This window comes from Pholis gunnellus, assembly GCF_910591455.1.
Source record: "Pholis gunnellus genome assembly, chromosome: 5".
NCBI lineage: Eukaryota > Metazoa > Chordata > Actinopteri > Perciformes > Pholidae > Pholis > Pholis gunnellus.
In genome coordinates, this window is record NC_136531.1 from 9282886 (window position 1) to 9305050 (window position 22165).

The following is a 22165-nucleotide window of genomic DNA, read 5'->3' on the forward strand; positions in this document are numbered from 1 at the left end:
GTCCGGCAACGGGGAGAAGACGCTGAACACGTTACAGCTATGGAGCTGCAATAGTTAAGACATTTCTAAGAATAGTCACATGGCTTTGGCGATAATGTCTCTATTGATGCCAGCCAGTGCCCCATGAGGGGGATATCAACTGCTCATTAAGTAAGCAAATAAGCTCATAATGCTATATTAAATCTTCTATTTGTGCGTATTTTCTCCCTGCTTACGCACTTAACCTACTTCTCTCTCCATCTTTGCCTCTGTCATGCTCCAGTGATGTCGGGTCAGAAGGCCTCTGACGGCAGCATGACTCCACTCAGTTGGCATCTCCCCTCAACCCTCCCACCCTTCCTTCCCCGGTCATCTTCTTAGTCAGACCCTCAATGCCCTCTCTGTCTGGCCCCATAGGCTGTAGGTCCTGGGTGGGCGAATAGAGGGTGTCTTCCTGTGTCTCACCCTATCAAAAGACAGTAGGAACGCTTGGAGAAACGAGGGGGGAGGTGGGGGGTAGAGAGGGGTTGGCGGGGACAGCTGCCATGCTAGGGAAGCCCCCACCATCCCAGTCCGGTATCGTCCCATGCCGTCCCATTCCCAACCCTGGGGCCCGTGAACACTAGACTCCTACGAGCCGAAGTGGGCTCTGCGATTGTTGAGTGAGCCGAACGGTTCACAATCATTTCGGTGGATTAAGGAAGACTCTAATGGATGTGTATGTTTCCGTCAGTCATTAACTTGACCCTGGCTCGGACCAGGTGGGATTTAGCCATTAATTTTACACCGGACACAATGGAATACACAAAAGAAAAGCAGGACTAGATGCCTCATCGTGCTCTTCACGAGCCTTGACAGGAGGTATGTAATGGTGGACAACTACTCAGTATGTGTTGACACTATTTCACTGTTTGTTTGTGGCATTGGGTTCAAAGTACTCTAGTGTGGTCATGTTGATATTCAGTGTGTTTACACCCACACACACACGAAGAGATGTGACTTTCTATGTAATTATATCATACGTCAAATTATTCTGTTGGCATTTTTGTTGACAGCAAAAATAAGACACTTGTGGTGGAAATTGGCGCAGTCGATGTCTTTCTATCGGCTCATTTATTGTCGGGATTCTGCGTCAAATTGACTAAATCTAGTCGTGAGAAACAAGGGAAAGAGTTTTGACCACACGAGCAGGTTTTCAACAAGTCTGCCACAAGAGTGTGCATGCATGACAAATCATAGGGATGAAAGGCAAGATGGTTACTCGTAGTGGTGCATCCTTGCATCTTATATAAATAAAGTCCAACTACAAGTGAAACAAATTCTAAGATAAATTACTGTTTTTTTTAAGTTTCCTCAGCTGAACTGTCTTATTTAAATGCAGACACATTCGCACATGAGGGGAAAAAAACCTGTGTGTTGTCTCACTACAAGTGCTTGATCTCCCACTGCGCTCTCAGCCCAAACGCTTTTAGTAAAAAAAGAAAAAAAGAGAAAAAGAACACTTCAGGCTGCAGTGCATATCACTAACGCACTTAAAATCTGCCCGCATTGGTTCAAAAACATGGTGGACGGCAGAGGAGAAATCAAATTACTGACCAGCTGCACGCAAATGTGGATTTTACAGTAACTGAGTTATTGCACTGCATGTAAATGTGTTGTCTGACTTCCTGTCTTAACCTGATTTCTTCCACTTTCCTGCATATAAATGAAGCCCCGTGTCCATATGCATGTCAAGTATGGATGTTTCTGACTCTGGGATACGTTATTCATTTTTTGCATCATTACATACGTTTTTGTTTTTAATGCATGTTTTCTGGTGCTGAATGGGTGGTACAAATCAAGTGGTGCAAGTGTGCATAATTGTGCACGAGCAGAGCTGTGTGAAAGTCCACAGATGGAGGAGAGATGCTCAAGCTAGCACACAGCTTGTCATCCCAGAACCACTCGTCTCTGTAACCGCGCTAATGTGGCACTTCAGAAACAGTGGCTGCAGATTCTCTTCTCTTCTTTGAATCGAAGACCGCTGCTTATAACATTTTAGTTACATTCTTTTCTTTATTTTACATTATAACTTAATCTCATTTATTTTGAGATTAATGCATTTTGACTGTCTTGCCCCAGCAGTGAACGGCTGTAGACACATCTTCTTTGATTATTTCCTGGCTGTACTATTTTTGGCCCATTACATCTTTTATACTTAATTATTAATTTGGTATATTTATCTTTTGTCTTGCTATATTAATCTCTTCTTTGTTGTACGTGATGAAATGTTTTGATGTTTTTCATTCGATATTCTTCCTGTTATAGCTCCCCCCCCCCTCCTTTTTTTTTTATAGTTGCACATTTTTATGATCGATCAGTATTGTCAAGTGCTGTTCTTAAAGCCGTTTCAGTTTTTGTTGTGCAGAAACTGCAGCCACCAAGTCAATGTCAAAGAGCAGACCAAGCAATACATTCAGCATTTCTCAGATATCTAAATATTAAATGTACTGGGAGGTATCAGCACAGTGTGTGTATCTTATGTCGGCCTCTGTTTGGTTCATGTCGCTTAGCTGTAAGTAACTGGTTGTTTTCTCATGAATTTTACAAGGAACTCCTCCTCGATGACTGCGAGGCAGTCTGATTAAACAGGTCTCACTTGCCTCTTGTCTTCAGCATAACTTCCCCAGTTGTCAAACTTCTCACCCTGGGCGGGCCCGGCCTCGCTGTAACCCAAGCTCTCAGTCCTTCTGTTCCCCACAGGGTAACTTGACCCAAGATTGCTTTGTCATGTGCCAGAGAGAGAGAGGTTCCCTCTCCACACCCACCGCCTTTGTGCGACCAACCCAACGCAGACACATCACTGTTGTTTTAGCACGTTCACTTCAGCTTTTACGGTTAAATTTGGTATTTAAGGAGGCCTGCCTCAAAGCGTGCAGGTTAATAGGTTTAAGCCTCATTCGGACTATGTGGGTGTGTTTGCGATTATATAACGCTGTCCTTTTGAACTACACTGTCTGAAACATGTGCTGCACGTGTGTGTGTGTGCAATATGTCAGTGTGGGATGTGAGTTGTGTTTTCTTTTTGTGTGTGTGCGCGTGCGTTTCATGTTTTTGTCCCTGTGATTCCTGTATATCCGTGTGCCTGCAGTTTAAAAGCCAGGCTCTTTTTCAGATCCTCAAGTTGTTTCTTCATCCTGTTTGTGGAGGGAACAGTCTGATGCTCATCATGCTGTCTCAGTCAGGGGCTTGGCCCTCTAACAAAGGACACCCTGTGGTTGGAAAAACAGCTACGGGATGAAAAAAAACCCCACATGCACGGCATTGTTAATACGGACAAAATCGTACCCCAAAACAATAACAGAAAAGCTTGAGTTCGCATTCCTCACACTCGGTTGGACTGCTTCCTGATCTGTCTGATCTCTGTGCTGCTTGTTTGTGTTCTTTGTCTATCATTTACTAACATTTCAAACGGCACTGGAAAAGTTTCTGGTATTCGATCAGTTATTTGATTCCTGGTGGAATATTGCAGTATTCGGTTAGACAAAGTGTCCATACATACTTCCCCTAGCTTAAGCAACAAAGGGGAGTGAATCATTTTTGGATGACTTGCTTATCTTATGATAAAATCCAGCAAATATGCTCAGACAACTTTTGCCAGTATTTTGTGGAGAGCATCGTTTTGAGCCGTAAAAACAAAACATGCAGCCTGACTACAATGACTCGGCAAAATCGAGAGTTCATGACCCTCTTGAGTCTGCATTTATATGAATCACTGCTGGGTATGTTTTCTAAATATAACTACAAGCACCATGAGGTGGAAAACACAATCTAGAAACAGAACAATGTGACGTCGTATTTGCTTTCGAAGGGCTGAAGAGGCTTCTCACTCTCACTGACCTACATCTTTTAAACAACAACAACAACAACAACAACAACAACAACACATGACATGACTGCTATGTGTGAGATGTAAACAAGTTCTCAAGCTTTATGGTTTGTTTTTTCTGTCATGATTGAATTAGCTCTGTATTTTGAATTTCAAAAATGATTCAGTAATGAATCACTGATTTAATAAATTGTCCCAGATAAGAAGGGTCTTATTGTCTGTCTCTTTAATGCACTTTAGGATAAGGATTTTATTATTAAACTGTCCTTTATTTATGTACCCAAAATTAAATCATAGATCTCACCTGATTGCTTTGCCTGAATTTCAACTCTCTTTTCCTGCTTTGTGGTGTCTTTTTCCTCACAGACAGCAAATCCCATTTGAAAGAAAATACCCAATAGCCTGTTTCTGTTTTGGCTATTCACCCCAATCATGGTGCGAGGCCAAACTATGTGTCTTTTGTTCTGGTCATCCCAGACACATATTTCTGGTTGCGGGCCTCTTTCCTCTGGCCTTGAGAGTTCTCCAGCGAGGGCAGTGCAGCTGGTGGAGAATGCACACAGAGACACAAGCTATGCTCGGACACACTGGCTAAACTGGAAAAAGCATTTTGCTAGCGGTCGGGCAAGAATGGAGCAGTCATTGTGAGAACACACATATAACCTCTGGCCTCGTTTCTCTCTCTGCAGGCATGGAAGAAGCGGTGGTTTGTTCTTCGCAGTGGCCGTCTGACGGGCGACCCAGACGTATTGGAGTACTACAAGAATGACCATGCCAAGAAGCCCATCCGCGTGATTGATCTCAACTTGTGTGAGCAGGTATGGTTCCTCTATACTGTCAGCCTGCAGTCTCCAAAGTCTGAGTGTATGATTCATTCTTTACTTAAATGTAGTCCAATTTTGACCACAGTTTATGCCCGTCATGTCATCGTGACGTTAGGCGGTTTTACTTTACGTCATAGGGAGGGACTGGTGAATTTTTAAAACATTTTTCAACCGGACGGTTTTCAGCAGTTCGGCCATGACCGGTGACTGTGCCGGTCAGCCTCATATTTCATAAAGCTCACAATTAGTCACAACTGCAGGTCTAAAATACGGCGTGAATAAAAACCTTACAAATATTTAAAACACCCAACTTAATCAGATGTTTTCACAGCAATATAAAATAGATATTTGAGAGGGAATTATGACCTGTTTAACTTCCCATGTATTTAAATAAAAATACAATCATTTATTTCCTAATTTGAATCATTTGTTTTTATGAAAATAACTGGTAAATATGTCAATAACAATGTAAAATACTAACATTTTGAATATTTGACGGTTTACACTGAGTTTGGAAGGGCTATTTATTCCAGCTCTAATATTTATCTATACATGTTTCATTGGCTGTAAATCATTACTTATATATCTGTTCATATGTTTGATCCTGACTGATGTCATATTAAACTACGACTTGTTTGTTACCGCTCCAGGTGGACGCTGGGCTGACGTTCAACAAGAAGGACCTGGAGAACAGCTTCATATTCGACATCAAGACCATCGACCGTGTCTTCTACCTGGTGGCTGACACCGAAGAAGAGATGAATAAGTGGGTTCGCTGCATCTGCGACATCTGTGGTTTTAACCCCACCGATGAGGGTAAGCATTGGCATTAGATAGTTCATTTTGTTGTTGACTAATTTATTGCTAAAATGATGAAAGGAAACCGGTAAACGTCCATCCTCTGAGATCCTCAGAGCAATCCGTCAAACGTATAACCACCTGATGATGTCACGATGACAGTAACCAGCACTATGATATTACCATATGGGAAAAAACAACAACTTAAACTTAAAAGTTATATTATTGACCTCACTCCACAGTAAGGATTGTGTGTTTTTAATACAGTATTGCTCTTCTCATGCATTAACACTGTGTATAATGTATCTGCATAAATAGAGGAAAAGCTGAATTGCTGTGTAGCAGCTTCATCACCAGCAGTCAGCAAGTATATTTCTAGACTTGAACAAAACCATATGAGCTCACCAGTCAATTACTGTACATTTGATTGGTCTCTCTTATTTCATGCCACTGATTTACCTCTTAAATATCTGCCCCTCTCTCTCTCTCTCTCTCTCTCTCTCTCTCTCTCTCTCTCTCTCTCTCTCTCTCTCTCTCTCTCTCTCTCTCTCTCTGAAGGAGTTAGGCGAACTAGCTGAATGTGCCAGAAGGCCTCTATTCAGCATAGTTCTCAGCAGAGGTCTAATGATCCATGTGTTGATCCATGTGTTGTGTTGAATCTCACGTTACCCTCGTCCCCAATACTGTATAATCAAATCATTGTGTGCCTCTCGGTCTCACTGCCCCTCTTTGGTTCGCTCCCTCTTATCTGGTTCTCATTGTCTCTCGTTTTGCGTTCTCTTGTTTCCCTCTCTGTCCTCTGTCTTTGAGCCTAGTTGCAAGCTTTGCCCCCCCCCCCCCCCCCCCCCCCCCCCCCCTTTTCCTCCTCAACTAAACATATCAGCATTTGAATGTGACGAGAACTAATTCTCTGTCTGACATATCACGCCACCTGGGATTTCAAACCTGGCAACCGAGTCACTGATTATGCTCCTCCGAGGTCATCTTCTCCACAAGCGTTGCGACTATGCCCCCACGTCTGTTCCACGGCTAGTGTCGCAGGGCGAGCCCGACAACACTCTTCAACACAGTTATTGAAACTGGCAGTTATTGAAACCCTAATGTGCAAACAAACAGTGAGCCCATTCAAGGAGAAAGCGGGTCTAAAGACAAAACTCCTCGCAGATAGCCCTCCTCACAGTTCTTGTTACAAAAGAATGTCCTTGGCTCTCCCTTTGGCGCTGGCTCTCACTCCTCTGCGTGTGAGACCCGACTTGGCGTTCTGTCGTGTGTGTGGCCACGCTAGAGTGCTTCATGGCCGGCCTGATATTAGAGGAGGGAACATTAGGAGTGCTCTGAGAGACCGTGGAGGAGGTAAAGATGAGTATGAGCAGAGGGGATTTTCCCCTTTTCCTGTATGAATCAGCACTTTACAGCTTCAACAAACAAACATGGGGGAGGGGAGAGACAGCGGAGGAGCAAATGATGCACTTTGATGAGAGAAGTAAACTTTTTAAAGAAGAGAAAGGGGGGACCTTCCTTGTGTAAGAGAAAACATGTCGGTTATAGAAGAGAGTGGGAGGAGAACTGTGAAAAGAGTAGAAAGATGCGGAATGAATACAGATATACTATTTCGCCGAGCATACGCATCAGCCATCTTGGCTCTCCGTGCAGTGCAACAATCAGCTCGAGCAGAAGGGTTTGAAAAGGACTCTGGTATTTGTGTGACAAAGCAGAGACCTTGAGGAAATGCTGTCTGAGAAGGAGTGTGTGGGATTCTGAAGGCAAACACCGTATTCAGGCTGTTCGCGGACAAGTGGTGCTTCTAAGTGGGTTTCATGCGTATATGTGTGTGTCGGGACGTGAAAAGAAGGATGAAAATACTAATTCATGATGGGTTTTTTACGTACATTCCCAGCGGTGACTGGAGTGTGCTTTAACTTGACGTTAGCGGTCAGTGACGGTGTTATTTAGGGAATCTTCTCACACAAATATCACGCATGTCACATCTATATCATGTCCCTCTAAAGTTGGACAGCGCGCTTTATTTTGAAAAGGTTTGATTGCTTGAAGTGAGGTTTTTGGATTCTCTTGGCTTATTGATTTTCGGTTGAGCTATTCTAAAGAGCTATCTGAGATCTGTCCTCGAGTTGTTGAGTCTCCACACATCGGCCGCTCAGGTTCAGATGTTATAGAGGTGTAAAGTTGATGTGGTGTCGGTGTGGAATTGGGTTGCTAGGAAACAGCTTGGGTCCAAGTTTACTCAGCCGGTTGACATCGGCAAACACAGCTTACTGTTTACTCTCTGCTTAATATCATCAGTCGTCAACATCGCCCGCACCGACTCAGTGGGCTTTACAGATCCGCAGTAGGAGCTGGGCCCGGCTTCATGGACGACTGAGGGTTCAGTTGGAGCCATAGGTTCACAAAAAATGCAACAATGTGCTTATTATCCAGCATTATGCTTATAATACGATCAATACAAATGTAGTAAATTCGGTATTGGATGTCTGTGAAATATATCAGCCCACTGAAATGAGTCCAATATGACCGCTGGATTTATTGAAATACATCCAAAGAAAGTCCAGCTAAAGTAAATAAAAGAACTGATGGATCCTTCAGACTTCAAATGAATGTGATATTCTAATGTGTGCCGTGTGCTGCCCTCATTAAAAACCGCAAAGCCACTGAACAACATGTAAGCCTAAACAGCCATTCATAGACAGATCTGGATGGCATCTCATCTTTTGGCATCAATGTAATCACTTGATTACGGTCCAATTCATTAATTAGTGGCCTTTGTTGTACAAAATAGCACCCCTGTAGGTCAAGGCTTCATTTCATTCAAGTGTATTAAGTTCTTCTGTTTTTAGTGCACGTGATCGTTAATTCAGTGGCAGTGGCCCGACCTCCTCTATAGTCATCTGTCAAAAAAAACGGTGTATTTGCTGTACTAAAGAAGATAATACGTAAACAGCCTTCTTGTTTTTTTCCTGCAGAGGCAGCAAAAGCTGCTCACCAGTCAGCCATCGGAGGCCTGGTGGTGGACACGCCACCACACCCGGCACATATCGCCGGTCCACCAGCGATGCTGACCAGTGTGCCCCCTCCATACCAGCCGGTCAGCGTGCGACACCTGGACTCTCAGTCCAGTTCAGAGGAGCCCCAGGACTACCTGTGGCTCGTCAACTGCGAGAGCAAAAAGCCCGAACCCAACAGGTGAGTTTGTTTTGCCTCAACGTGCGCTTATCGTACGTATACGAGTCTCCGTATTCACTTTGCCGGAGTGCTCCACTGTGGCATAAGCTTCTCGCTGTATATCTTTCCAACCCACTGCCACTCTCGTCCTTGTCTCTGCTGTGTGGCGTGTAGCTCAGTGCAGCGTCACTCTCCATTGGAGGGAGACCAGCAGTATTTGCTCCTGGAGGAGTGTGAGAGCAAGACTCTTCCTCTTCAGGCTTGTCTGTGAGTGGCCAGCCATCCAGCTGGAACTGCCTGCTTGTGTGTGGAGTGCTACACGTGTATTAAAACAAGACGGATCAACAGCGACACTCCAAAAAACGTCATAGCTGTAGATTTACATGGCTTCTGTAGATGAATGTTAGAGCTGGATTTGTCTGATCCTTGTAGATCAGAACAGACTGAGAGTTGTCCTCCACCTAACACTTTTCGTTGTCTGCATGTTGAAAACAGCATTCACCCGACATCTTCTGAGAAACGAGATGCTAATGTAGCTGGAGGTGCTGAGATTAGTGACTAGATGTCTGTTTATAACGTTGTGTTACTAACCGTGGCTTGCAGACAGTGCCGTGAAGGCTTACCTTGACTGAGTGGATTTCTTTGCTTGCCAAAATCAATAGTGGGTATTTAATTCTCTGGTGTATTTGTATATTGTCTCCTTTAGAGCTCATGCTGAGTGTTCCAAGTCGACCTCTTCAGAGACGGACCTGAATGACAACCTCCCCTCTCACCGCACGCCCACCTCCTCCACCTCCTCAGCTAAACACACCTCGCACAACGGCTTCTTCCCACAGCACCCGGCCCCCGCCTCCGCCTCTTCCATCTACGACTCGCCTCCATCCCGTTGTGCCTCTCTGTCGACAGACGCGGGCCTGTACCACCTCCCTCGCAGCTACTCCCAGGACACTGTGCTGCTCCCAAAGTCCGCCTCCTCCCCCGTGGCCCACCCGGACGGCGGGGATGCCTCCGAGCTGTACGTCTTCAACACGCCGTCACGGAAGCCCTCGATGGAGTCGCAGATACGCAACCTTTCCATCAGTTACGATATTCCACCTACACCTGGCGCAAACTGTACCTACCAGGTGCCCCGCACTTTGTCAGCGTCGACAGGTGTGGGAGGTTCAGAGGGCGGGGGAGATGCAGTACCCCCTCCCAGACCACCCAAGCCTTCGCTCAGTTCCACCTCAGGACCCCCGCCACCCCCAGCTGAGCGCTCACCTACGGACACCTATTTCGTGCCTCGCTCAGCGTCCGAGACGGACGGAAACTACTGTGTGCCTACTAGCGCTGGGAATAAGGCTTTACGCAGCAACACTATTGGCACTGTGGACTGTTCGCGCCTCCGCAAAGGTTTGTGTCGGGGAGAGATTTCCCATGCTTTTGGAAAACCACTATGAAAGTAGAAATAATGCTTTATGGTCTTAAAATACTTAAATTAAATGGTCTGTTCGATAGGACACACACATTGACAAAGCCACTTTCCTCCATAACTTCTTGACCTTTTAGTGCAGTGATCAGTTGTATCAACCGTATATGGCTTTTGCCCAACCTTTATGTGGGCATTTGGTATTCTTTTTACGTTCTGTTGATGGATGACACCACCGGAGCTCTTGGCAGGTTTTCTTCTACCTTCAATCCCTATTTTGGCCCTCACTCCTCTGTTCACAATGCATTCAAATTATCAAGAGCTTATCAGACCTGAACACAGAGCAGAGAGCTTTCTGCAGATGTCGTGACGATTAAAGACCTTGGTTTGTGCAGAAAATATATATATATATATATTGGTTATGATACTCAGCTCAAACATTAAAATGCAGGCAATGTACATTAGGAATTATCTTCATATGCCTCTGTTGCATCACTGAAACAGCAATTTTTGTTGCGCCATCATCACTTCCACTGTGTATCAAATCAAGAGAAGATTCTACTAAAATCAGACAAATGAGATATTCTGTGTAGACAATAGATGCATTTTATAATGAAAGTTGAGTATGTTTAGAAAAAAAAAGCAAATCTAACAATAAAATGTTACATTTATAGCACAGCATCCTTTGTAGAAAGGCTTAAAATAGATAGAACACAAGTGTCTGACAAGAAGAGAGAAACTTATGAAGTATGGACACAACATAATATATCCTTCCACTCACTCCTCCCTCTTGTGGTGACACGTGTCATTACAGAAGTATTAGTGGCAAAATAATTGTTTACAAAAACCCAAGAGACGCTGTTTCTTTGGTGAAACTCTGTTATCAGCCTAACCTGCGCGAATCGCTTGTAAAAGCTGTGGACATCCCAGGCTCATCAGAGGAGGTGTTGTGTGAGTTCACGTTGAATGGAGTTGAGGCTGTTGAGAATATTTCACCCCAACACGAGACTGGGCTGAAGGGTTTAATTCTGCTCTGCATCCTGATGACAAATACACAGGCCAGGGTGCAAATACACTGTGAAGGACCATTGAGTCGTTGAATTATTTATATTGTAAACAGGATTTCATCTGACCAATTTGTAACTTTACATTTTTCTTATTTGGGGGCAATTACAATATTTCAAAGAAATGACATTTGTCATTGTAACATCCCCCCCCCACCCCACACACACACACACACACACACACACACACACACACACACACACTAAACTGACATTTGCCTCACAAGCTGTTCCTAGCACTGCTGCGGTTCTTGTGGCCGTAAGTGAAATGCATTAGCGACTCTGCATTAGCGCCTAATGAGAATGCAAAAAGCAATAATTCTGTGCTACACAGTAGAGTCATTACATACTGTATAGCTACTGAGCTCTGTCCCGCTGAACAAAACAGTCTTTCCAGTGGAAACACGTTCTGTATTTTAATAAGGCCTCTGCTGTGTGTGGCGTTGGGATTATGCTCTAGCATAAAAGGGCTTGAAATTCAGCATTTGGCTTTGATATGGGGAAACATGCGCAGTGCTCTTCATGTACTGATAAAACCATTGACGGTTAAATATCGAATTTGATGTAGTTACAGTATATTGAATGGGCGTGTATATATTTGGTCATTTTATTTGTTTTTTTTCAGATTTTGGATCCCAGGACTGCTACGACATTCCTCGATCATTCCCCTCTGAGAAAAGCTGTTCGTTTGACTTCAATGAAAGCTTCAACAGCTACTTTGTAAGTGTTGTTCCAAGGTTCACCGGTTCATCAACTCACAAACGTGTGCTTTCAAGTAGCGGTTGCCAACTTAAAGATACGTTTTTGAGTTATGAATTTGGCTGTTTTTACAATCTTCATCGTAATTGTTATTAGAGACGTAGACGTGAGAAAATGCAACTTTTCTGCTCACAATAAAGTTTGGACTTCTCTCAGCCGTTCATACTCCAAATGCTGCATTCCTATCTCTGCTCCCATGATGCTATTCTGCATTGTGGGGCAGAGATTAGTCCTAATGTGTTAAAGGAAGCTGTCGACATGACGGTTTTGTGTTTTCCTTCATTGCTGCCCAATAGGATGCTGCCCTACTTCATAAGCAAGCCTGCTAAAGGCAGTTCATAAGTCACTGCTAACTTTTCTTTTTTTTGGCATTCATACATTATTGTATGGAGGTGAAACAATGGCTCCAGTCTGGTGTGATGGAGAATAATCAAAATAATTAAGTGATTAATTGGCTCCGTTAGTCCCAGCTGTGATGTTTTTAATCACTTTATCAAGGATTGAAGTAACATAACGTGTAAAAGAGATACCAGACGTACTGTAGCAGTTTCTAATTAGACTGCTAATGTTCTACAAAGACGTTCATTGAATTTAACATAATAGCAGTCGACAACACTGACCATGTGTGTATTGACGTTTGTTCATTATTTCTCTTTCTGTTGTGACTTAGCTGATGGTAAGTCTTTAGCAATCCCGCAAGCGGTCTTGCTTCATGATAGAGCCGGTGTTACCTGCTGCTGCATTCATTTCTCTATATCTTGGTGGTGTAATGTAAAGTATGCTGACTAGTATAAAGAAAAAAACACCAACCTGTATGGTTTTAGTATTTCTTTGAGTTGATCCCAGATTGCTTTTGTCTGAAATAAAACTAGTTTGAGTATGTGTGTGTACAGATGACTGCTCAGGGTTTTGTCTAAAAATAAAGTTGAATATCATTACTGTTTAGAGGCGCATACCAGCATCATAGCTGGTATGCGCCTCCTTTTGTTTGTGAACACGTTTGTGTGCCTTGTCCCCCTCAGAAAAATAAAGGAATGATGCCAGTGGGCAGCCAGTCCACAGAAGAGGTCGACCAGAACTACGTCCCCATGAGTGCCAACTCGCCGTCACACCATCACTCGGGCAGTTTGTCGGAGCCGATGCACGAACCGAACTATGTGCCCATGACCCCGAGCACCATGGAGTTCTCCTCCCTGGGAAAACAGGTCCCCCCGCCCGCCCACATGGGCTTCCGCTCCAGTCCCAAGACCCCGCCGCGCAGGCCAATGCTCAGCGACTGCCAGCCCCCGCCTGTGGACCGAAATCTCAAACCTGATCGCAAAGGTGAGAGGACAACGGGTGTGCATGCACGTGTAGCTGGTTTTTTTGTGTAGAAATTCTTGCTGAGGGGGTTGCTGTGTGCAGGAGTGTATTGTTGCTTCAGTATGTTCAGTATTCACTAATGCAACAACTGACCATGTCTCGCACTCTGCTGCTATTGTCACGGTGCTGGCTCACGCTCATAGAGCCATCTGCACAGCATTTTATCATTTCCAACCGTCCTCAACACGATGTCTTTGTTCATCGTACTTCAGTTGCCATTGTGGACAAATTTGTCTATTAATTTAGTCTCTCTCTGTTTGGCTGGTGTGTTAAATACCATCGTCTTCTTCTGTGCCTGTCCTTGACCAGCTTATTTCACCTCTTGATAAATTAGTTTAGTGCCTGCTACATCCTCTTGCATCCAACACAGTAAGCTCCTTGTCAAAAGCACTTTTGTCCGGAGCTCAAGAGGCCTGTAGACCGTTTTGGAGGGGGAGGGGGGGGGGGGGGGTCGGTCCCTGTGCCATGGAGTGACCGAAGCCCGGAGTGGTCACCTCAATCCCCTTTGTTCCCTTCATCTGAATGGAGCTCTTTGATGAAAGACCTAATAGCAAGGGGACTTACAATCTGGGCAGATTGAAAGGCAGAGTAATGGGCAAAGAGAGAAAGGGAACAGAGGGACGTCAGGGAGACGGGGAGTCATCACGTAGGCAAACCAAAAGCCATGGCTGTCAATGTCGCTGAAGACGAATAGGACGCGTTGTCGAGGTTTACAGTTCCCCAGTGGGGAATCCTTTTTCCTCTGACCTCTGAATCAGGCGGCTCCAAATTTGGCACGCATCATTGCTGGACTACCATGACTAAAAGTTATACAAATATTTTAATTTCTCCGAATCACAACTGTAAATCTTCAGTGCTCATGAAACATGGATAAACGTTGCCAAACAGTAATACTACATTGTTAATTTGTGATGGTTTTGGCACTAGTTATGCAGAGTGTGTAAACTCTAGTTAGCGGAGGGACATTTTGCTCAATCGACTCACATATTACATTCAGTCTTTAGAAATGTTTAACTGTTGGTACAGAATTCTGGGGGATATCAGTATAATTCATATTTAGGCCTGTAGTTGATCCATAATTTCCAGAAAGGTGTCCATCACTTCCTCTCATTGCTATTGTCAAGCAACCAAGATTTTTCCTTTTTCTTTGTTGACAATTAAATGTGCTTCTACCACTATTCATCTTATTTGACTGACTCCACCATGGTTTTTTGGGTGTTATTAGGAGAGCTAAGAGACAGAAGTGTATCTCCTGCTATTTTTTGTTCAGTGTTAAAAACATCTCAAAAACCCTCTTAGAACCCTCATATTACCATTTTTTTATGGAAAGCACTTTGCAGTTGATCATTTGTAAGTTACGAAACAAGATTTTTATTACGGTTTAGATGTAACCCCCAGTCCCAACCGCTCCCAGTACAAAATGTTCGGCTCTGTGGATCTCGGATTTAGGAAACTTGGATCGGCTCGCAGCTGTGTTTCGTTTTAGAAACGGCACATGGACGAGAATTCAGCACGGATCATTCAATGTACACAAATCTATTTGCCAGATGTTTTTTTGAGTATTTAAAGTGTGACATTCAGACTGAAACTGAAGAAAAGTAAACCATAGTGAGTAACACCACTATTTAGATATCTATTCTCTAAACTCTGTGTTTAAAGTAGAGAGTAAAAACATTTGACCTTTTGATATTATTCATGTCTTTATTTACCGTGAGCCGTACGACATTCCTCTGTACTGTGGACTAACTCAACTCACCAGCAGCCATGTTCATCTTGTGTGCGCTTCTCTCTCTGCTTCGGTTTGTCTCAGCCGTATGTTGCGAGGGCTTTGACATCTGTGGTCAAGACCAGCAATACGGCTTTTACTTTATTAACACTATGTATGATATGTTCAACTAAAATGAATTGTCTCACTTTGAGATTGTGGCACGTTTTTTTTTTTTTTTTCGTTTGCTCTTGTCAGCACTGCAGAGCGATGTTGTGATGAGTGTGCTAATGTAAAAGGAGCTCCAGTATGTGTCTTCTTACCGTGACATCATTTCCCCGTGCTTGTACACAGCTCGTCAGTGCATGCACAGCTGTGATGTCAGTCTTTGTGTGGGAAGCCGTGGTGCATGGAGTGAGAGGTGCATGTTGGGCCGTATGGGTCCCGCTGTTGTCATGACAATCATCCTCTTGAAAACTGTGCTGCACAAAAAAAAAAAAAAAAAGTGATTTTAAAATGTATGCGAGGGTGTCGTTTTGTTGTTCGGCAAAAGTCTCGTCTTTTGCTTTGCATGCCGGGACGCTTGTTACAGTAGGGCTTAACTGTTGTAATCACCAAAGATTTTATAATCAGCAAAGTCTTCTTTCACCAATCAGGTCAGAGTCCTAAAATAATAAGAGCAAAAGGTGTCGGTTTAGAGCGAACCGACTCTCAAACCGTAGGTGAATTCCCGAGGGGACGACGCAAGGGTAGGTACTCCACACTGAACTGCCATTGTGTATGTGAAAACTTTCCATTCCTTGACCTCTCTCACACTCTACTCCATCCCGACTCTTTTGCATGTCGTGTTCTGTTGGATGTCTCTTGTAAGAAACTGTGTGCAAACCAGACTCGATTAAACCGTACCTTTTTTAATATTTGCTGGCTGCGATGAGCACATCCATCCAGAGCTGCCCAAATAGGTTTAAGAATAAAACACGGGTGTCAGAGCTGTTGCACTAATCCAGTCTTATTTTAAATCCCAGCAGGAAGGGACTGAGTGTGCACTTCATACACGGTGGATTGGAGTCACAGCATGCCTCTCAGAATACACTGTTACTACCACCGTACACTGACTATCTTCTCCCTCTGATGTGACTACTTGCATGCAGTCAGACAAACGACCGACTAACAATTCTCTTACAAAACATTTATTTTTGTGTCTTTTATTTAATATATTGTCCTTCCAAAGCACACATTCAGATTATTGTCACAAGAACAGTCACGTGGCTCTGGAAAGTAGTCGAAGGCTCTTCAAGAGGAAATGAAACGATGATATCATCTAATAAAAGAGAGACTCGGATAGACGATCTCTTCTGCTTGTGTACATGCAGCTTGTACTAGCAAGTATGTAGTTTACAATGTTTATAGTCCGACTCCTTGCACACAACATTGCACACGATTTTGCATTGTACAATTGCTCAATTGTTTTCAGTTTGTCTTGTTTTTCACCTTCTTAAAGGGAGGAAATTGGTTCTAACTATGTTTCACACATTTGATGTCCTCACACTTGCAACAATTGTTGTTTTCTTGTTACAAAGGTTTCACCACAGTTTGTAGCAGACATGATCCACTTGTGATGAGAACTTTGGGTGATAGGGATTTAAGGAATAAATGGGCGGGAAATGCTGCTGAATAGAATTTATTTATTTATTTGTAATTTGTAGAGCAATAAATTATACCAGAGAGAATTGCTATTTAAATTGCATACATTTAGATTTTCATCCCAATTTTTTTACATTTTTGGTTGTTTTTTAAATCAGATTTTTAGCTGTTTGTAATTGTTCTGAATTTCATGTTTTAAAACTATTAAAATGTATAACTAGGAACACACCGGTTGCTTTATTTCACAGTATTTACAACATTCCAGTCGTTGACCTTTCTCAGCCGTACATAAGTGTAGTTTAAAGTATGTTTCTTAAGCAGAAGCTGACTGTTGTGTGTACTTTGCTTCAGGAAGACCAGCTCCACTTGAGATCAAACCACTGCCAGAGTGGGAGGAGCCCTCTACGCCCGTCCGCTCGCCCGTCACACGCTCATTCGCTCGGGAGTAAGTATCTAAAATGATCTGCAGCATTTTTCATAGTTCTGCATTTTGCTAACTAAGGGCATGTTCACACCACTGTTTCCTTAGCCCGTTTAAAAAAATACAAATAAAGCTTCCCTTCTTATCAGTCGTGCTTTAAAAAAAAATAAAAAATCTAGGGTGAATAAAAATATATTGCTGCGCTTCTCCACCAAGGGACTGAACTTAAGCAGCCGATGTGACGGAAACAGTGTGCATTGACTGTTTTTACATTACCAACACAAAATACAGTTATTTTTTTAAGTAAAAATTTTATTTGGCGTGAACATTCCCTTTTTGTAGTGGATACAATTAACTAAATGAGTAGACACTAACACTTCATGCATTACTGTCGTCACCTTGTGACCAAAGTAGCACTGCTCATGCACACTGGTCTGGGATTTAGCCTCAGAGCTACATTACACTGAATGCAGTTTATTGTCCTGTATTAGGTCTATTCCTGTTGCTTTGTGCTGCAGGGACTCCTCTGGCTGCAGTGGGTTATGGCTGTGGCTGTTATGTCTGTGTTATATTCTGTGCTCACCAGAGACTTCACTTGTCTGGAAGTCGGTGTGTAAACATTGTGAATGCTGCTCAGTCTTTCTAGGTTTCCAATGCCAACGAGACCCGCGTCAGTGCATAGTACGGCCTCCAGCACTGACTCCGAAGACTGTGATGAGAATTATGTAGCCATGGTCTCTAATAAGTCCACAGATGAACCAGTATGTAACACACAACTATCCTCTGATATAAGAAGTTGCATGATTTATTGTTTTCTAATCTCAAATCGCAGATAATCACAGCTATAGAAAAATGTGCTAAATGTCTTATTTGATTTATATTGTGATATGTGTTTCTGTGGTTTGTTGAAGCTATTTGAATTAATTGTTCTATATGAAATTTACAAAGACAGTTTTCACTACAGCTGCGCCACGAATACAGCAGAGAGTATGTATGAGGCAGGCAAAGTTGTCAGGGTTGAGCAACCTAGAATTTTAAGCTGTGATTGTTGCACAGACGATATGAGAAAGCCCATTTCCAGTTCTCGCTCCTCTAAGGAATACATTAGTGCGGACAAATAACTGGTTGCTGCAGATGGACTCCTCGACACTTCAACTCTTTTCTTTGCAATTTCTTCTTGTTCTGCAGCTCAGCTTTCTTTATTCTCTATTTTGTTCTTCTGCTTTTCAGGTATTGTGTTCTTGAATTAAGAGATCGCTTTTTGTTCCCTGGGCATGTGCTTTAATGGCATCAAAACGAGATGTCTTTTCTGCGGAAACGGCTTGGCTTAGGTAGCCATACTAATATCGGGGCACATTAGCCATACATTGATAGGATGACATTTCCGTCATTGGGGTTTCTTTCTCTTACAGTTTGGGTATTAGGTGAATAATCTTCCTGTTTTTCTTGCTGTAACAATTTAACTTTTTCCAACATTTGCTTTGATATTGTCTGCTGACTTCCTGTTCTTTCATCACTCATGTTCATTTCTTTCTCCCTAGTTCTTCATTTCTTTGGCTTCACCAGGCTCTGGCTTCATTCATTTTCTTTTTCCCCCGCATTTTGTTCTTGACCATCTGCTGTTTCTTTTTTCCTTTGTCGCTGCTTCCTTCTCACTCTGTGTAGAGAGGAGTCCTTCTACTGCACAGTCCCCATCACCCCTGTAAAGAGGGAGGTGGAGGAACTTGACATCATAGAGGAGGTGAGCAGGGTTGCCAGGTTAGACGTGCATGGCCTGCTCTGTCAGAACACCAGGGGGTTTACCAGTTTACGGTGTCATCATTTGATCAGACGTTCAGCAAGTTCATAGTGCATACTTTGCTGTGCTGTCATCACTCCCCAACACCAGCCAGGAGCTGTGGCTTGGATACACAGTTTGCAGTGCAGTGATTTATAGATGTGAAATACCATCACTTTCATTACACTTGGAATGCACTAGCTTTGTCACCATCTTAGTTCTAATAACACCACCCCAACTTGTAGTTAGAAATTAACACTTACCTATAGGTCCAACGTGTATCTTAGTGTTGTCACAATACCATAACGGACACTAAAGCGCTTTCTCCTTTTCTGGAATTAGCTGTAAACACAAAGTGATGTCACTGACCCACCACTACTTTATTCAATGTAAAATAGGGAAAACATAATGAACTAAAGGACAACGTAAACTCTGCAGTCTGAACAAAGTGCAACGCCTTTTGCAGAATTGAAGTTCAAATGTTAAATTCTGAGATGCTTTGCTCAGTCATTTGTATTTCATTGGACAGCTTTGAAGCAACTGGAGTTTTGGCATGTCGGTCTGCTGCCCATTTGTTGGCTGTATCAGCGGAACGATGTGTCCGCGCTTCAGCGGACACACTTTGACGGTCTGGTGCCTGTTTGATCGGACCAGCGAGATGAAAAGATGTTCACTGATTAAACAAATCTATTCTTAGACTGAAACAACGATCAACTTCATAGATGTAGTGCTGCTATTCACTGCTCCAATTTTGACAATTAGTACATGGACTGATTATATTGACTAATTTTACAGACACATTTTGGGGTAATTGTATATTGATGTCCATCTTTTCATCCTTTTTTTTTAAATGTTCCAGTCCACAAACCATCAAGTTGGGCTTGAATGTAGTTTGGGCTCGCAGGACATGCTTTGTGAAAGTACCAACTTTTTTGGGAAATCAAATCAGTCAATCTCTTGCAATCTTAGCAAACCAATATTGGGTATTGTGACAATGCCAGATTGTGCTGAAGTATGAGTTTGCTTCACTGACACTGACTCAGTGTTCCTATTCAGTCAATAAAAGCGTCCTTTTCTGGCTTATGTAGTTCATGAAGCTTGGTGCCCCCATGACTGCGGATGGTGGGAGCAGCCCTATGATGATTCAGAAGGGAGACAAACAGGTGGAGTACCTGGATTTGGATCTTGACTCCGGCAAGTCTACCCCACCTAGGAAGGTAGGAATGAATCAGCCCTCTCGTCCCGAGCCGTGTGTTCACAAGTCATTTTAAAGGAACTTCAAGACCGACCTTTTTTTGTGTTTTTTTCTTTACTCAGGTTAAAAGCAATGGAACGGGAATGGCAGTTTCAGATGAGCGCGTTGACTACGTGGTTGTGGACCAGCAACGGACGCAGGCCCTTAAGAGCACACGGGAGGCCTGGAACGACGGCCGCCAATCCACGGAGACAGACACCCCTTCCAAGGGACCCAAGTGACCCTGTTGTCCCAACCGCCAACCCACCCTCCAAACCCCCAAACTGCTGGGCCTTTTACACTAGTGTAGGCTCTGGTGTGTGCTTTGGGACGGTCCAGCCGTCACCCTCCACCTCAGCAAGATCCTTAATGTGTCGTGGAGCTTCATAGCCACTCAACTGTTTAGTTTACGCTGCTGTTAGGCCTAGGACAGCACTGTGTGTGTGTGTACAGTCGTAGGAAGTGGTATGAGCCAGGAATAAGCTGTATGCGGTATGAAAGCAGGTGGAATGACTGGACTTGTCTTCAGGGTTTGACTTAAGCAGACCCACAAACTTTGAACATTCACTGCCTCCTATATTGGATTGGAGTTTTTTTTTTGGTTCTGTTCACCTTTCGATGGCTGGTGGGCGGATCCACAGTTAACATTTCCTTTATATTATAATGCTGTTTAATGTTTTGAAGAAAAAGTTGAATCACTTGATAACCTGATCAAAATACGTTATCAATGCAACACTCTACTACTTAGCATAGCTGGTTAACAGAGTTGATTTTTCAGTTTCTCCTGTTTTGAGTGGAGTGAAGTTTCCATGGGCACTGGTCACGGGTCAGTTTCACAAATTATTATTTTTTTTTACCAAGTTCGTGTGGATGACTGAAACTCACCCTGAACTGTGTTTATGGCAAACTTCAAACCGGATCCCCAAGATAACCCAGTACGACAGAATTTCATCGTTTTATTACTTTTTCTTTTCTTTTTTTTTTTTCTTTTAATGCAAAGGCAGTTGAACTCGTTCATTTTACATGTAACCAAGTGCTCAATTTAAGCTTTGGATTCACTCAAGGTTTTATCCACTGAACATGATTTGATTTTCCATTTACTTTGTACGTGGAGATGCTTCAATCTGTTATAATGGAAGTGCAAAGACTGTACAAAAGTGTTATGTATATAAACAGGAAAAAGTGTCCTTTATTTGTATGGAATATCCAGCGTGTTTAACTCGAGGGTATGTGGATTCTGCAGGGTAGAATCCTGTGCCGGTCTTAGGTGGTATCAGGACTTGTGATAAATGAATGAATTACTGTGAGTTTTTAAAAGAAAGTGACAGGTTTTCTATAAGTTATGCAAAGGTATCAAACTTAGGCTAGAGAGAGAGAGCGAGAGAGAAAATCAGGTACTTATAAATACAACTAACCATTTCTAATTTATTTCTCAAGTTATTTCATCAGGTGGATGTCGTGTCCACTTTTAGCTCAGTATTCTTGATTCATTTGCTAAAGTCTGTTAAAATGCTTAGTTTGACAAGCGCCGGTCAATTAGTTTCACAAGTTCATTGATATTCCTCATTCCTCTCTTATCTAAGGTTTAATTTATTTCAAATTGAACTGGCATACAGTTTTGGGAAATCGACTGCCTCATGTAGTCAACTTGAGACATCTTTTATAAATCTGTGCTTTACTAACCTGTGAACTCTGACTCAGAAGTCCCAAGCATGTGCTACCACAAGATAAAATCATTGCTGTACATATTTTGCCATGAATTAGATTAACATGTATCATTTGAAAAATGTGCCTACTAAGTCATCTTCATTCTACTTCACTCTTTCCTTATTGCAGTCTTTTTGTGATACGGGCTGCAAAGCTGATGATGCTTTAACTTTTTTAATGAATCTCGACAGAAAATGTAAATTTTGAAAGTGGACTAAATAAAATCCAACCTCTTATGCATCTGTTGTCTTTCTTCGGTATGATTTCCACGATGATGAGAAAGTCAAAATGGAAAAGAGAATTTGAAGAAATAGAAATCCAACGTTAATGTCCTGTGCATGGTGAGTGTTCATTTAGTTTGGGTGTCTTTTCAATCACATTCATGTTGCAAAATCAATAATACCGCTCCACATGTTCACAAGCTTGTAACTACATCGC

General features: G+C 42.8%; 1 protein-coding gene across 2 annotated transcripts in view; it reads left to right on the forward strand.

Annotated features, from left to right (window-relative positions):
* The window catches only part of gab1 (GRB2-associated binding protein 1), a 47046-nt gene extending 25081 nt beyond the window's left edge, over positions 1 to 21965 (forward strand). Inside the window, exons 3-13 of one of the 2 annotated variants that reach the window (XM_079159618.1) lie at positions 4537 to 4665; positions 5322 to 5487; positions 8448 to 8667; positions 9353 to 10038; positions 11744 to 11838; positions 12900 to 13200; positions 15601 to 15693; positions 16940 to 17033; positions 17647 to 17770; positions 19875 to 20003; positions 20104 to 21965. In XM_079159618.1, coding sequence (XP_079015744.1) covers positions 4537 to 4665; positions 5322 to 5487; positions 8448 to 8667; positions 9353 to 10038; positions 11744 to 11838; positions 12900 to 13200; positions 15601 to 15693; positions 16940 to 17033; positions 17647 to 17770; positions 19875 to 20003; positions 20104 to 20262 — 2196 coding nt within the window. In that variant the 3' untranslated portion in view covers positions 20263 to 21965. The remainder of the gene's footprint in view (positions 1 to 4536; positions 4666 to 5321; positions 5488 to 8447; positions 8668 to 9352; positions 10039 to 11743; positions 11839 to 12899; positions 13201 to 15600; positions 15694 to 16939; positions 17034 to 17646; positions 17771 to 19874; positions 20004 to 20103) is intronic. The other variant, XM_079159619.1, reaches the window with a different exon arrangement.
* Positions 21966 to 22165: the final 200 nt, after the last annotated feature.